We start from the raw sequence: 16,795 nt of genomic DNA, 5'->3' as shown, positions 1-16,795 counted from the left end.
CATGATCAGCATGAGGCAGAAATGGGCTCTTGGCCGATCCAGGGGAACTAAATCTGAGGACCTGATGTCTGATTTTGATTTGTGGTTGATCCAATCAGTGACAAAATAACCAAAAGGTCACTTGATGGAATCATTCGGCGTTTTTTTTGTTTTGTTTGTTTGTTTGTTTGTGTTTTAATGAATTTTTTTTTATTTTTTAAGAGAGTATAGTAGATACTAGCTGTTGCATCTAATATCATGATCAGCTGTCGCTTTACTATGTTACACCATCTGGCAGCAAAAGTCAGTTAAAACCAATAAGATCACATTTTTGTCTCATGATGATGTTTGATTTTGAATATTCATTGAGGTTCTTGGACCTGGATCTGCATGATTTTATGCCTTAATCTGCTGCCACATAATTGGCTGATTGGATAACTGCATGAACATGAAGGTGCATAGGTGTTCCAAATAAAATGGCCAGTGCGCATATATACAAATGCTATAGATTACTTTCTAATGGCATGATATAAAAATCAAGGAGTTTACGTTTAAGTCAGATGAAGAAATCAATGTATAAATACAAGCAACATAGAACACCAGATTCACTCACATAATAATAATAAAATGAATTAAACGAAAACTTTATTTTCCTCCTAAGTAACAGTGACAAGAGCGGTGGCAGCATGTTCTACTGTCTGCACCGTAATGAAATGAAGTGTGTTGAATGTACCAGCTGCATGGCGTTGCGGGAAACTTTTCTCAGAGTGCTAAATTGTTTCTACAGCAGAAGTGCACTGCAGGTGACCAGCAAGAGTCAGTAAAGATCATACAGTCTGACACAGTCATAAATCTCTCCACCAATTATCACTGCAGCCATCTGGGGGAAACATATTCGAGAGCTCACAACAGAAACAAGAAGGATGACTCTACATCTGTTTTGTGAAGGAAAATTCTGACCTCAAAGTTTTTATTATGTCCCACATTTTCAAATATCATGTTGATTTCATTTATTAAAAAGATTCTGGGGATATTGTGTGTTTTTTTTATTAGTTTCAGTGCTTTATTGATTAAATACCATATACAATAGGATACACCATTCTGTGTTTGTGTAAAGTTAAACTTTGCATAGTTTACTTATTTATTTATTTTTATTTTTTTTTTAAATAAATAGCACCATCAAATAAATTAACCACAGTCCACAAAATGTTAAAACAAATTACACCGGAAATAATTCTTTTGATCTCCAGCATGTATGAATCATCCCAGGTTCTTATATTAGACTGAATGCATCATATACATATAAATTAGATGAATAGAAATGTCCTGTGATGTACTGTGTTATCTACATGCAGGGACTCTGCACTGACATGGTGCATGCAGGCTGGTGGAGCACAAAACTCTATATTTATACAAAATAACTTGTCATACAAACCTAATTCTAAATATGATAAGATAGACAAATTAATAAATACATTAAAAAGGATTCCAACGACCAAATGAACCATAACAAACCTATACGAAACTGTACAAGAGGTGAGACACCTAAATTTGGTATTTCATACAAACAGAGATCAGGTAACAAAAGATAAGTCTAACATAACAGGAGGGGGAAAAAACTGATTGAGAAGTAAAAACCATCAGTTTGACCTTTTGTACTTCATGAGACAACGGAAGAAATTCACCATTTATTGTGCTTCTATTATATTCTGACCTTGGAAGAAAAAGACAGGAAAGCAGGGATGAATGAGGTGCTTTCACTCTGCGATCAGCAGATGGATTTCACATCAATTGCTTTCTGGACAGAATGTTCAGGATGTGCAGAAAAACATGACTTATTGTACACATTTCAGAGAGCCCAAGACTAATCTCCATTTTTTGCACATGTGAAACTGTTAAATGGCCACATACTCTTATCTTAAATAATGAATAACACAATGCATATTTCTTTTAAATAAAAATAAAAAGCAAGCCATTAAATCAATTTCACATAACTATAGAAATCTGCGTAGGGTAAATAAATGATAAAAAATGGGATAAACAATCACAGACACTGTAGTTACTACAATTAATTATATTGCTGCTATAATCGTATATAATTCTGTAATATCCATAGAACAGCTATGAACACATGGATAACAATAATAATAATTTCTGAAGGTTTTCCATCAGAACATCTGTGGCCCTGCACAGCTGAGACTTTGTCAGCAGATAAGGCCTAGCATCAGTTACCCTGTTATCCTTATAAGAAAAAATCTGCCTCAGGGATGGGGAAATGGGCAGAACCCAGTTTAAACACAGTGTTAATAATCATCTCTAAGGCTAGTGTATGGCTGGGGGATATGATCGTGATATAACATGAGGATGTCTGAGTATTGCATGTGCACATCATCGGTACTGGCAGTGCTTTTATTACTTGATTGTGACTCATTATTACAAGTAACTGAGTCTAGCTAATCACTTACATTTGCGTAAAATCATCAATGAAAGAAAAATCTCTCAACTCATAATATGGCTTCACTGGTCTTAATGGTGCTTTAACTAAACTAAATGTTGTGATACAATCTGTGTATCACAAAGATGCCTGTGTATTGAGGTAATGATGTTTTTGACCCAGGCTTGTAAAAATCTTTAGGTCTTTAAAAATACCAGAATCGAGCTGCGTCTTTATATGTGATCACTCAATCATATTAAATGAGCATTTCAGTAGTAGTAGTAGGATGATTATTTATTTACTGAAAAATAACCACTTTATTATTCTTTAAAGAGCATGTAGCTGATCATTCTTTGACCATTTTTGTTGGTTGCACAATATCATAAATATATACATCATACAGAAGATTTTTAATAGCTGGAATTATCTATTTCTCAGATCCATCGAGTGAAAAGTTATTTTTGGAATTTAAAAATGTCACCACACCTTTAGCTTGTGAGCATAATGCATTTCTTTGTGTTAAAAATTGGATAATAAATGTTAAAAATGTTCTATATATGTACATTTTCTTGAAGTTGGTCACATACAAAGTCTGCTGGCGAACAAAACACCAGAAAATCTGTAAACTCTTAACACAGAGCAAACGGCTTTATATGAACGACTGCAATTCTAACAAACCACATTTCGCAAAAGTAAAGAGTTAAACAGTGTCTCTGAGCTGCGAGCTCTGCAGTCTTACCTCTCTAATGCGGCAAAAACACAGATTAATAGATCAGTTTCACTAGAAAATAGCTAATTAAACATGCGGGGCACTCTTGTTGCTGCCATTTGGTATTATGTGCTTATGGTGCATGATGAACCTACATTTGTAGATAATGATAGTGTTCTTTTTGTCAGTGTTTGTGTGTGTGTGTGTGTTTAATCTGTCTCTTCACTGCTGAGAGCCATGAAGTTCTCCTCCAGTGAGCTCACAGCTGCATCCTCAAACACTGTTCTGAAGCAGGAATCTGCCAGTCTAAATCCGACAACGAAGAGAAAAGCACCAAAAAGAAAAAGATGAACATGTGAATGAATAAATACTGCATTTAAATTGAGTGACAACTAATATCAAAACAATTTACATGAATATTGTCCATTTCAAGTGTTCCCAGAATTCAAAAGCTGTTTAGAAATAACACAGTCATCAGTGATAGCACTCGACAAGGTCAGTTAAATGAAAGATGATTAGAATTATTCTACAAAAGAGACACATTGCTAATAAGAAGAACTTAGGAGGAGTGACAATGTGAATCTATTAGAATATCAGTGTGTTATCCATTCATTTTCTGTAGAGCTTTATCCTACACACATTTGTGAGGAGTCTATCTCAGGGGACTTGGGGCACAAGGCAACAAGGCAGGGGACACTCTGGACAGGGTGCCAACCCATTACAGGGCACAATCACAAACACACACTCACCCATTCATGCGCTATGTACAATAAGAAATGCATACAATGCATGTCTTTGGACAGTGAGAATACTCAGAGGAAAATCCAAAGCATGGGGAGAACAAACAAATGGGAAGCATGCAGGGTGGAGGTGGGAATTTAACCCCCAGCCCTGGAAGAGTGAGGCATACATACTAACTTCTAAGCCATCGTGCCCCCTATTTGCTAAAATTAATGGAAACTATTTTAACGAAATTTCTCACATTAACCACAGACCTACTGCATGATAGAATATGTAGAGGAAATAGAGCCCTGCCTCAGTATTGGAGTTCCCCTGGTGTTAGAACTTGGTCCACTCTTGTTTTGCAGAATATGTACTAAATCTTTAGGTAACTGATAAGATCATGGGGCTTCATGTACTGTACATTCAGTAAATATTACTGTACTTTGCTTTTTCCATCCAATGCCCATTCACTAGTCACATTATATCACATCACATCACCCACCAGACCCTGTGACTTTCTTCTTCAAAGCATAAAAATACAATCTTTCCTGATTACACTCACTTGCTCTTATAAACATTAATTATTTCCAGGTTTCACTAATGTACCTCTCTGCTTGCTGGTATTCATTTATACATTATATTGCTTCTGCAGATCATCCAGAACGCTGCTGTGTGCATGGTTATAATCTTTGCAGAGTTCTTTCATGCAGTTCCCCAATTCAAGTCAACTGTCTGGCTTTCCATTTCAGCAAGAATCTAATTAAAACTATTGTCCTGCTATTCCAAGTATCTAAGTGCTCTGCACCACATTATCTATGTATCCTGGTTCAGAACTATATCTTCCTGCCAACTCTTTATCCTAAGAGCATCTGGCATGTCCTTTCCTTGGATTTAAGCATGCCTTAATGCACATTCATCTCACTCCATCTGGGGCCTCAGTGAGGAATGAGCTTCTCCTGTCAGTCTGGAAACCACGTATCTCAATTTCCTCTGTAAATCACTAAAGACTCCCTCTTCAGGTGATGTGTAGGATAGTGCTTTAATTTGCATTTAATCATACTGAACAGCCAGTCAAACTTGTACTATTTGTATTATTGATTATGAATTTATTATTGCTTGTTTTCTTATTAGTTGTCTTGTTTTTCTGGAAACGTTTTATATTATTTATGGAATTAGGTTTGTAATCATACTTTTATGTTACCACCTAGTAGGGATTGCACATTTACTTATTTTTACTAGTCAACCCACAGTGACAAAAAGTACAATAAAAAGTTGACTAGTTTCCTTACCCCTTTAAAAAATGCATGTCAATTAACAACCTTACACGGGATGCAAATAATGACTGAGGTAAATCCACTGGTACATTAAATGAGCAAAATTCAAAACTTTTGTTTAAAATTTAATCCATATTATACTTAAGGACATTGCAATACTCAAAATGCACTCATGTGGATGAGCTGGTTGGCTGAAATAACTGATTCTAAAACACAGCGCAGAGGCTCTTTACAGCTTAACACTGGGTAGAGGGTGGTTATTCCACCATCTCTGACATCAGTAGCATCAGAAAACAAGTCTGGATCAGCCTCTCTGAGCAGGCATGCGCTGCTGATCTGACTCAAAACAAGCTAAATGGGATTGAATAATGAAGTGCAACCCATGGCTTTGAAAGCACTCTTTCACACAGTGCTGGTCATAACCGAAAGAACTAACCACAGGAGGAAATCTTCAGAAACAGACAGGAGTGGGTGTAAAATCACTGTGGCTCAAGCTCACATCTCCACTTCATACAAAGTGTTTTTCAAACGTTAACAGTCAAAGGAAAAAAAAACTTTCCAGCATAGTCTTATGCAGCTGACTGTAGGTCTGTCTGAAATAGGTTCAGAGGAACAAATTAGTCTACATTTAGACATCTGCCTAAAAGTTTGTTTCTTTTACTGAACCTACTAGTTAACAGCGCTCCACTAAGCTAGGCAACCCCTACCACTACCACTGTTCTCACACTCATACAAACCAGCTCTACATTTCACTACACATTTCCCCGAAATATATACTTAGACAAAAATACAATCCCCCATTACCTCACTTACCTGTGTCTGTCTCCTCCACTCCCACACTGCTGCATGACAAAGACAAGTGACAAAGAAAGAGTGTTAATCCAGGACATAATAGGTCATAATTACATCACATAATGTCTTAGCTAAGTTTTCATCTCTAAAACATGGCAGCTTTTGAGAATATAAAAAATTATGGAAATGATGCTTTGAATCATTGGATGCTTTAACAACAATATTTACGATAGCTGCCTATATAATAATAAAATAAATGAGTGAAATAACAATTTGGACCGATCTCATTCGAAGAGATTTACGTCAGTGATCCTGGCCACAGTCCTTGTTACATTATAGTAATAACAGTGGGATCTTGTTGCCAGAGTAAGGGGAAATGACTTATACCTGCTGGACAACCAAGCATATTAATGCATTGGCATGACACCAGGGTTGACCGCTTACATCAGCAGCAGCGAACAATATTAATCACTCTGATCAATTACACAAACAGAGTTTCTGTTTGCTCTAGAGGATCCTGCGTATTAGCTTAGTGTGCTCACCCTGTCGCATCACCTGCTAGGATTAAAATATCTAATCTCTAATTAGACTGTGTTTACTCTCCAGGTCCATAAGCTGAGCTGTCTATGCTCTTGTGCCTACGACTACAACTGTGTTAAGGCATGCTGGAACATCTAATCTTTCTATTATAACAAAGGAACCAAAATGCAACTTTTTTTTTTTATACCACAGCATTTTTTAATTCTTTGTCTGAATTTTTCGAACCTGTCCAGTTCAGTTAAAACACATGACTTCATACTCAAAAACATTAACTTCATACTAATGTGTCTATATAGTTAAGGATGAATCACTGAATATTACACCATAGAGCTGCTGGTGCTCTCTTCAATTATTCTTGTGTCTGATTGGTTAAAAGCTGTAACTTAATTTTCTATAGCAGCATAGCTCTGACAGATCAATATATAATACATTATGAATACATTATAATTACTAATATATTATAGTTTATTCGAATACGTTATCAGTTCAATAGTCACAATCTGTACACACAAATTTGTATGGAGGACAATCCACATTACTTTAGACTGACAAACATATTAAATAAAATAACTTGGGGTTATTTAACAAAGAAAAACTGGCAGTATGGTTATGGCCAAAGGTTTGTGCAAAGATATGGTTGTGGATGGAATTTTCTATTTGTAATTTCCGGATCACATGATAGATTTATCTGTACTGAATGAGGTGGTTTATTATATTACATCATCTATTTGCAGAATCTATGGATTCAAACCTTCAAACAATGTTAAACGTAAATTAATGGCAGCCAAATGACAACATACATAATCTTAAAACATATTGATTATTATTTAGCTATTATTATTTAGCCAAAAATATATGGACACCTGACCAACACACATATACAGTAAACAAAAAACACACAATTATCTGTTTCCCTCAACTGAAACTAAAGGGCCCAAGACTGTTTCAGCAACAATGTCCCTGTAGACAAACCATGTAACAAACCAAGATTGCCAATGCTAACCTTTACAAAGTCCTGACCTCATCTACAATGAACTGGAACACCGACTGCACCCCAGACCTCCTCACCCAGCATCAGTGCCTGATCTCACTAATGCTCCTATAGCTGAAAGACCACAAATCCCCACAGACACACTCCGAAATCTAGTGGAAAGCCTTCTCAGAAGAGTGGAGCTTATTATACCAGCAAAGAGGGATAAATTTGGGATGGGATGGGATGTGAGATTGGGATGGGAAGCACATATGTGTCAGAATATTTTTATAAATACTAAATTAGCGAAACTAATCAGAACAGTATGTAGTTCTGAGAGTGAGGAGTGCAAGGCTGATGGATCCTATAACTTATATAAATCCTTTCTAACAAATCCTTTCTGCAAGAATGGGTCATCTAAATTACTTTTCCCATACATATTTTCTGTGGAAAAAATTCAATTTTCATTATTTAAAATAAAAGAAATAACACAAGCTTTTTCGGAAAGAATGTACATAGTTTGATGGAATATAGACTGAAATAAACTTTATGTACTTTTTCACAACCTGTCGTTTCCCAAGGCGAAAGGTTATGCAAACTGTTAAAACACACGGTAGGCAACTTTTAGTGGGCGCACTGTGTGTGGAGGATTTATGCTTTTTGCCCTATAGGGATTCTCAAACTCAAACTCTAAGATTAGTATCTTATTTCACCACTGCAATGGGGAAAAGTATATATTAGTTCAGTATATTAGAGCTGACAGGTGCAGCATGCATGGATAGGAGTCCTGACATGAAGCACTTTACTGAAAATGCTCTATGATGAAACCATTTTGATGACGGAAAGTTTTTTTAATGTTTAAATGGCTGCAAACAGGAACTGTTTTTTAAGAAGTCATGAAAAGACATCTGTTATATTATCATGTTAATTCATCAGTTTTATAAATGAAAGCGCATCAACTGAAGTGACAGCATCAGTCTATTAGGTTATTGACATCATGCACCTGCTTCATATCACAGTCATTTGAAAAAATAAAAAATAAAAATACAAAGAATACAATATAGCACTTTGCAAAATGCCTGACTCAAAGAAATTCGAATGTGTTTCTCATTTATCCTAAAGTATTGATTTTTTCCAGATGGAGGAATTGCTATTTTCCCTGTTGGTTTGTGCACAGTGGTAATAGCTACCATCAGAAAAGTAAATGTGTCTTTGCTATTTTGCCTACTCTCACATTCAGGCGCCTTCGGCATGAGCAGCAAAAAATACTTGATAGAATTATGGTGCCTTCGTTTTCCTTCGCTTTATATGCCAAGGATACTCCACACTTGCAAGAAGTTATTGAGAAGTAAAAATCTGAAGGCTTGTCAAATTCACCCCATATACATTTTCATAGAAAGCTACCGATGATTTGCATTGGTATGCTGAAACATCCTGAGACCTTCTTCATGTCCGATGCTTGAAATAAAATCAGGAGTCACTTGTGGGGTTCGTACTGTGTGGTTTTCTTGTACATCAAACTCGCACGGTGCCAGTTAAGAGAAAAAATAAGACACTATAGCCCATCAATCTTTGCTACTAAACAAGAAAATAACTGCACAAATCCAAAGCTGTAAGCCAGTGTAGGCATCACGATAAAACTGTAGGGTGAAATATCGCTCTCTCTGGGGAGAACAAAAGGCAGCTCATATATGGTGCATTGAATATTCTGAACATCACAGTTGTAAAATTGTGAACTGTGCTGCACTTGGAATGCTCTCAAACTTTAACGTGTGCCTAATAATAATAAGCTTTGGGATTAGCCCTTGCAGTCGTATGCAAAACCCTTTCAGCCCGTACAGCACAGTACGTGATCAAGAGAACTAATCAGCGCATGCATTGGCTTTGATGTTAATTTGATTAATGTACATGCACATAACTAAACACAGTGATTTTTTATAGAATCATAAAAGTTTGTTATTCTTCTAAACAAAATAATATATGACTAACAATTACAGTCTGTACTGCAGTCATCGTATAACAACTTTCCCAAATACTGAGGAGACGACTTAATGAACCTACCTTGAGAATGTGTTGAGGCTCTCCTCTTCCATATCCTAGAAAAATGAATTGACATTCTGAGAATTGCTTTCACTGACAAATCTAGGCTCTGACCATAAAGTTTGAAATTCGATGTCAGCGAAAAACAATAAAAATGTCTGTTTTTACCATTATTTTGGACCATTTCTATATTTGATGTCTCTGTGATTTAACTGTGACATGCACATTATCTAGTGTTTTACAGACTGAGGACTGCGGAAGTTCTTGTCTTTTCAATGAAGGGAATTTAATCAGCATAAAAAAGATTGAATTAACAAGAGGGGAGTGGAGCTGAAGTAGCTGATGGATGTAATCTTGCATAAAGACTCCGTGGTGAGTGATTATATTGCAGCTTGAGCCTAAAGCCAGACTGTCCTTCATTTATTTATGAAAAGGTCAGACCCTCAATAGTAAAAGCCTTAGATTAGAGACTGTTTTACATCAAAAGTGCCAGAATGGTCAGGCATCTCTGTGGTCTCTATAGAGAAGAGGGTTTTTTCTCACTAAACATCCACAGGCAAATGCGCTCTCTCATTTTTGTGAGCAGGGTTAGTCTAGTGTAAATGCCAACATACAGTACTGATCTGTATTACAGAAATAATTAAGACGGTACCATAGGATTGTATAAGTCCTGACATAAGGGAAGAATTGAATAGAAATAGAATTAACTGAAACATCACAGAATCATGTTATTTGAGTGATTAGGTCTGTTAAGAATGAGTGTCCATGTTTGTAATGATTTAGGGTTTTGATTTTTCATTTTAAATTAGAGGATTTTTCACTGCTTGGGCCGATCCTGTTCTATAATATCTGTGGTCTATTATGTTATCTTTAAAAGGTCAGTTTATGCATCATTGAATGGGAAAGCATGAAATGTCATGATGCATTAGGGAGTCTGTGTTAGTGCATTAGGGAGGCTGTGTTGGTTTTTAGATAATGGATTTTAAAGCTTATGATTTAGAGGATTTTCAATACACAGACATGTCCATACAAGAGAATTTATGAACTTCACGTTTCTTCAAGGCTGTTTTTCTGCGTACCTTTTTACCTGCATACCGTTACACCTACTCAGACCTGTGCAAACCTGAGTGAATGTTCTTTTAATCATAGGTGGCATGTTAGAAATAGCCTCAGAGATACTAATAATATTACATTTTTATATAAAAAATGATGCTGAATTATTAATCATCTCGTCCATACCCAGTATTTTGTTGCGGATTCTAATTAAACTAATAACATTTCAAAATGTAGGGCACTGCAGAAAATGAGTCTCAGTATAAATAAATGAATGAGTGTAGAATCTGACAACTGAGTAGTTCAGGTCTCCACCTAGTGGTTTACAGATATAGTCCAGAAAACCCCAAACATAATGTAAAGAGAGAGTCACTACCACCTGGTGGAAACAACCTGCCAAAACCCATCTATTATTTTTAAAATAGAAATAATAGAGAAAAACAGAGAAAAAGCAATGTAGAGTGAAGAGAGGAGTATGGAGAAAACAAGGCAATTAGGATCTTATGGCATGGGCAGGTACAGCTGCCAGTGGAACTGATCACTTGTATTTATATATTAAAAAAGCACAGACAAAAAAAGTGCTTTTAATTCATACACTGATTTTGATGTAAATACCCCTTAAACTAAAATTTTCAACTCCAATATACTGTGGTACACAGCTAAAACAGCAATAACTTTGTCCATGCCTAAATGTTTATGGACCTGACTGTGTGTACTCACCACTTTATTAGAAACACCATAAAATACAGGGTAAGTTGTTGGGATATTGACATGACTGCTTCGCTGTTGCAGATTTGTTAGCTTCTCGTGTATTCTGCGGCTCTCCCGTTCTTACACATCCTACTGGTGATCACACCAACCCAAATCTGGTGAGTAAGGAGTCCAGTGAAGTACACTCCAGTTTGAGTTTATTTTTTTTTAGCAAGATGCGTTATCATTCTTAAATTGGCCATTATATAAGAGGTGTTTATGAGAGGTAATTGTGGCCATAAAGGGAGGCATTTTGCAGATTTTAAAGGGCCCGATGTGTGGCAAGAAAATACTGCCCACACCAGCACAGCACCAGCAGCCTGACCTTTGACCCATGGCAGGTATGGGTCCAATTTATTCATGCTGCTAATGCCAATTTCTGACATCATCATCTGCTTGTCAGAGCCGAAATCAAGATTCATGTATTGTCAGATTTTGCCTCGAAGTCCTATGTCATTTTTATTAGGTTAACTGCATGAATGCGCAGGGGTACAGGTGTCTGGTGAGAGTATATACTTGAACATCATTAATAGCTTCTCTGTAATGTTTATCTTATTAGTGTTGTGAGGTGTCCTACCCAGGAATCGTGTTTGACTGGCCGTCTCCTGGCAGGCTGGCTGCGTGGGGATAGCGAATAGATTGAAGAAGAGAGGAAGGGCTTCTGTAGTTTGTGCTCCATCAGAGCCTGGGATTTTTCAGTTTCTGTCATACACACACACACACACACACACACACACTCCATTAAAATGAACCTGCTCTTTCTAACCAATCCTCTAATATTCTACATAAGTCACTGATTACATTTTTATAGATCATTTTACAACTGAAACATAATTAGGATAATGAACAGGAGATGTATGTTACCTGAAGCAGAGTGAGATTTTGTTTCCACATGAACATCACTGCCTGAACAGGAGCAGCAAGTACGAGCCTTCTTACTTTTGTCTAAACAGATTTTCAAAATATTAGGCCTTAGGTTACTACTGTTCAGAACTGATATGCATCACAGACCTTGTTACATAAGTCATAGTGATTAATTAAAAAGATTTTGCCTATTATTTCCAACATGCTTGGTCTCTCAGTGCACTACCAGAGACCATAATGCCAATCAAGGTCCAAATATCAGACATGAAAAGAACTAATTTCCTTAGCTGCTATGTCCTTACCTTCTTGGGCAATTTCCCAGAAGTCTAAAGCAACTTTAAAAGCCTGTGCTACTGTAAGTGTGACTGCCTGGGCCTGCAGGAGACAAAACAAGGTGAAGTGACACATGGCTCTTCAAAATTTACCTTTTACAAATTATAAACAAGACTCCTGGTACTGCAAGAAGTTGAAATAGAAATAAAATGTGGGTTTATCTCATTTATAGCAACATAACAATAATTACAAAAAAAAGTTTGAATATATATATATATATGTATATGCCACTTGGTCACTAGAACTGACTGAAGAAGAATGTATTCCCACTTCTGTCTCTCTCTCTCTGTCTCCCCCTTGCTCTCCCTCTCTGTCTCACTCTCTCTCTCTGTCTCCATCTTTGTCTCCCTCTCTGTCTCTTTGTCTGTCTCCCAACCAAAGGCAATCACAGAAAATGCAAACTGATTTTTTTTTTACTATTAATATCTTAACATACAGTATTTAAGGCATTTTGTACTATTAGTGTATTACAGTTTCTTACATTAAAGAATACTTATTTGGATGTGTAAGTTGGTGTGTTTACAGATAATAATAATAATATATTGGGTAATTTACAAGCAATATTTACTGAATTGAAGTTGTATGAATTTTTGCTCTCAAACACATTCAACTGAGACTCACAATTTTCTTCTTTTGGCAGAGGAAGGCATGGCACTCCAGAGTTTCACTGAACTCACTCTGTGAGATGTAGGCAAAGACTTTGTCCTGAGTTTTATCAGCTGTGCAGTAGGAGATTCTACAAACAATAGCAAGAACATTTATTAATTAATAAGTAGTAAGAAAGATAACAATGGGGGTAAAGAAAATCCTTCTGTAAGATAAAGATGTTTTAATGTAACCCTGTGGCTTGGCTAATTCTCTGTTAGAACACCAGGGGGCATTCCAGCAGGGGTTTGTTTATACCTGTTCCATGTGTCTTTGTTTATGTTTTGTGTTTTCTTACATGTTTGCCCCATCCGATCCTTAGCCCGTTCTTGCCTCTGCACAACTGTTCCTCGTGTTTCACTAATTACCTCCCCTATTTATACCGGTTGTCTTGCTTGTGTTGTTTGCTAAGCCCTTGCCATTGTCTGCTGTTTGGTTACTCGGTGTTCTCTGTTTCTAATTTGGTATTTTGTTCTGTTCTGCCCTAATGTTTTCCTGTGTCTGTTCTTTTGTTACTTTATAATAAACCTGATGTCTATACCTGGATATGGTCTGATTTTTCCCACCTGGCAACCCATGCCCCGTGACAGAAATAATGTGTGAAGTCATGATAGTTGGATATACGTAGATCTATACATACATACATTTTCAGTATAACATCAAATCCTGTTACATCTCCTCCTGTCACAGCAGGAATGCAAATTCAACTGCAGCATGGGCAGACAAGTCGATTTGTCCATTTTTTTTTTAATGTAATGACTGATACGTCAATAAAAAGCCTTGTTATGAAATAGCTCTAATTCATGGAATATAATCTACAGCAAAAAAATATTGCAGAAAAAATTTAAAAAATTTTTTAGACTGCTGACTAGACAACATCACTATATGGCCAAAAGCATGTGGACACCTGGTCATCCCACCTATATGTGGGTCTTCCCTAAATAAGGATGGAAGCAAACAATTTTTCAAGGTACAGTCTGGCTCATCCTTCTGCTCACGCTAGAGGGAGGCAGAGAGTAACCAAAAGCACTAACTGACAGGGACCAGTTCCTTTTACCAGAGGGAGCCAGAGAGTAAGGTTTTAATCATAATCAGTGGCAATCAGAGCCACTTGCACCAGTCTGTTTAAGGAAAGCTTTCAGTCTTTCAGTCTTGAGTCAACCTTGCTGCTTGCTGGGGCTCAGTTCTTGGTGTGGTGGTAAATGTTGGTCATATTCTTGGAATTTCTTCTGGCTTCTCTAGCCATCTTCTAAGTGAGAGAGAAAATGGAGCAGAAAAATGTCACTTTCCGTAATTTCATTTAGTTTAACAGTGGGTCTCTACATAGTGGTTCATCCTGCTCACTGGGTTCTTGCCAAACCCTGCACCTTCTTCCCCATTACACAACTGTATACAATGTCTTTGTATGCTGTCGCATTACAATTTCCCTTCAGTGGGATTAAAAAGCTCAATCCTGTTCCAACATTACAATGCCCATGTGCACAAAGTGAGGTCCATGAACACATGGTGTGCCAAGTTTCAAGTGGCCTGCACCCCAGGCCTTTTCGTCTGACATCAATGTCTGAGCTCAATAATGCTCTTATGGCTGAATGGACAAATCCCCACAGTCATGCTCCATAATTCAAAATGAAAGCTTTTTCAGAAGAGTGGAGGTTATTGTAACACTAAAAGGGGACTAAATCTGAAATGGGATGTTCAATAAGCACATGCGGATATAATGGTCAGGCATCCATAAAACCTTTGGCCATATAGTGTATAAAAACTTTTAAGCCCCCCTCCCTGTCTTAATTCTAACTTTTAGTGCAATTAAAATATAAAGCAGAATTATGTCTTTGGGGTACTCTTATAAGTAAAGTAAAGAAAACTCCGAATTCTGTCAATTTCAATCATCTTCAATCCAAAATTATTTTTAGATGGTATTGGGTGAAAATGGCTTTTAAAAAAATCTATTTGTGGTTGATTAAATTGTGTATCACAGAGACGTAACCTTTAACTGAGGAATATTTATTTTAAAAAGCCTTTAATGGAAAATGACTTCCCGTATCACTGGAGTATAAATGAGGTGAGAAGGAGACCAAATCCTGCACAACCGAGAATGCCCATAATAAATAATTATGAGGATGCAAGCATAAACTGCTCATATACACAAATGAAAAAGAAAAACCCTTTATTATCACCACACATTACAGCATGGTGGAATTCTTTACTTTACATATCCCAGCTGAGGAAGTTGGGGTCAGAGCGCAGGGGCAGCTATGATCCAGCACCTTACTCAATTACCAAACAGTGGAGACTGATGGTGCTGGGGCTTGAACCCTGAGACTTAACCACTAGAACCACCACTGCTCCAAGACTATACCATGCTGAGCCAGGGATACTTGCAAGGCATGGGTGCTTGTTAGGGCGTGGCAGTTGTCCATTTCAGGAGAGACCACTTGACACTACCTTAACCAAGCAAGTGAGGATGATGACTGCAAAAATAAAAATATTAGATAGATAGATAGATAGATAGATAGATAGATAGATAGATAGATAGATAGATAGATAGATAGATAGATAGATAGATAGATAGATAGATCGGTAGTGAGTTCATGTTTCCCATGATTACAGAAGGTACCGAAGGCTTATATCGCCACTTCTTCGCTAGCCGCTTAGCCTTTAGCTTAGCCTTTAGATAAATTCTCCTCACCTCGTCAGGTAAACACGGAACCACGCCGGCGGTGGACTTTTTCAGAGCAAGAAGTTGGCTTCTCGAATAAACAAGTTTTGGCTTGTGAAAATCCATATCCACAGGATAGATAATCAGATGCACACACAAAAAGCACACACACAAAAAAAGATCATGGCTGCAAGAATATTGCACCATTTTGGGCGTTACCAAGTCTCAAAATCTGGGAATGGAGGCAAACTGTGGCCAAAAGAAAGCGTTTTCTTTAATGTAAGCACTGTAGTTTGCTGGACACTACAAGAATTCTGACTAGTATTGAGGGTTTTTTTTACCTCAAACACAAGATGCCATAAAAGCAAGGATGGTTATACATAAAGAACCAAGGTGTTATGTATGGTGTAGCACCTATGGTATAGGTGTTGATTTTTTAAACTCACTTTTTAAGCTCTGGAAAACTCACTACACAAACCACAAAGACATTTCTTTTCTGTAAAATAGAGGTAAAAAACCCATGAACCATAAAGGCAAGAGTCTATTATTCAGTGTTTCTGTACACTTCAGCCCTTTTCAGCTAGAAAAATGGCTGTTATAACATTACACTTCAAAAGAGATTGTGGGAAAAAATGAACGCTATCAGACAAGATGAGTGATAGATCCAGCTCTCACGGTCACAATATTTTAACCGTGCCGTGTTATTACTGAGACCCGACCTAAATAGCTATGCCCAAGACGCCTTCTTAATCTTTCCGATTCTCTCTCCCTCTCTCTTTCTCCCTCACTCTTTCATGTAATGATGTGCGTGGCAAGTTGTTATTTATCTCATCAGTAATGCAGTCCCAGATTTAATTACAAACAACTATGAGCTAGGGGGTGTGAAGGGGGAGGGATTTAAAAAAGCTGGCCTAAATAAAGTTTCTCCGCCTAAATAACAAAGAGGAGGAGTATGAGAAAGTCTGTTGGAATGTGAAACCATACATTCAGATAGTGGTGAAAAATTTAGTGTCTTGAATTTCAGATTCAC

At 37.1% G+C, this 16,795-nt stretch overlaps 1 protein-coding gene across 1 annotated transcript in view; it reads right to left on the bottom strand.

Moving 5' to 3' along the window:
* Positions 1-548: 548 nt before the first annotated feature.
* si:dkey-71h2.2 (low density lipoprotein receptor adapter protein 1) overlaps positions 549-16,795 on the bottom strand; it is a 33,365-nt gene continuing 17,118 nt past the window's right edge. Inside the window, exons 4-10 of the mRNA XM_058378658.1 lie at positions 13,083-13,197; positions 12,431-12,503; positions 12,129-12,209; positions 11,842-11,966; positions 9,483-9,517; positions 5,933-5,961; positions 549-3,428 (exon numbers count right to left, since the gene is read on the bottom strand). Coding sequence (XP_058234641.1) covers positions 3,382-3,428; positions 5,933-5,961; positions 9,483-9,517; positions 11,842-11,966; positions 12,129-12,209; positions 12,431-12,503; positions 13,083-13,197 — 505 coding nt within the window. The 3' untranslated portion in view covers positions 549-3,381. The remainder of the gene's footprint in view (positions 3,429-5,932; positions 5,962-9,482; positions 9,518-11,841; positions 11,967-12,128; positions 12,210-12,430; positions 12,504-13,082; positions 13,198-16,795) is intronic.

This window comes from Hemibagrus wyckioides, linkage group LG25 (genome assembly GCF_019097595.1).
Source record: "Hemibagrus wyckioides isolate EC202008001 linkage group LG25, SWU_Hwy_1.0, whole genome shotgun sequence".
NCBI classification, from domain to species: domain Eukaryota; kingdom Metazoa; phylum Chordata; class Actinopteri; order Siluriformes; family Bagridae; genus Hemibagrus; species Hemibagrus wyckioides.
The sequence above is the reverse complement of the archived record's forward strand: the minus strand, read 5'-3'. Positions and strand labels throughout refer to the sequence as shown.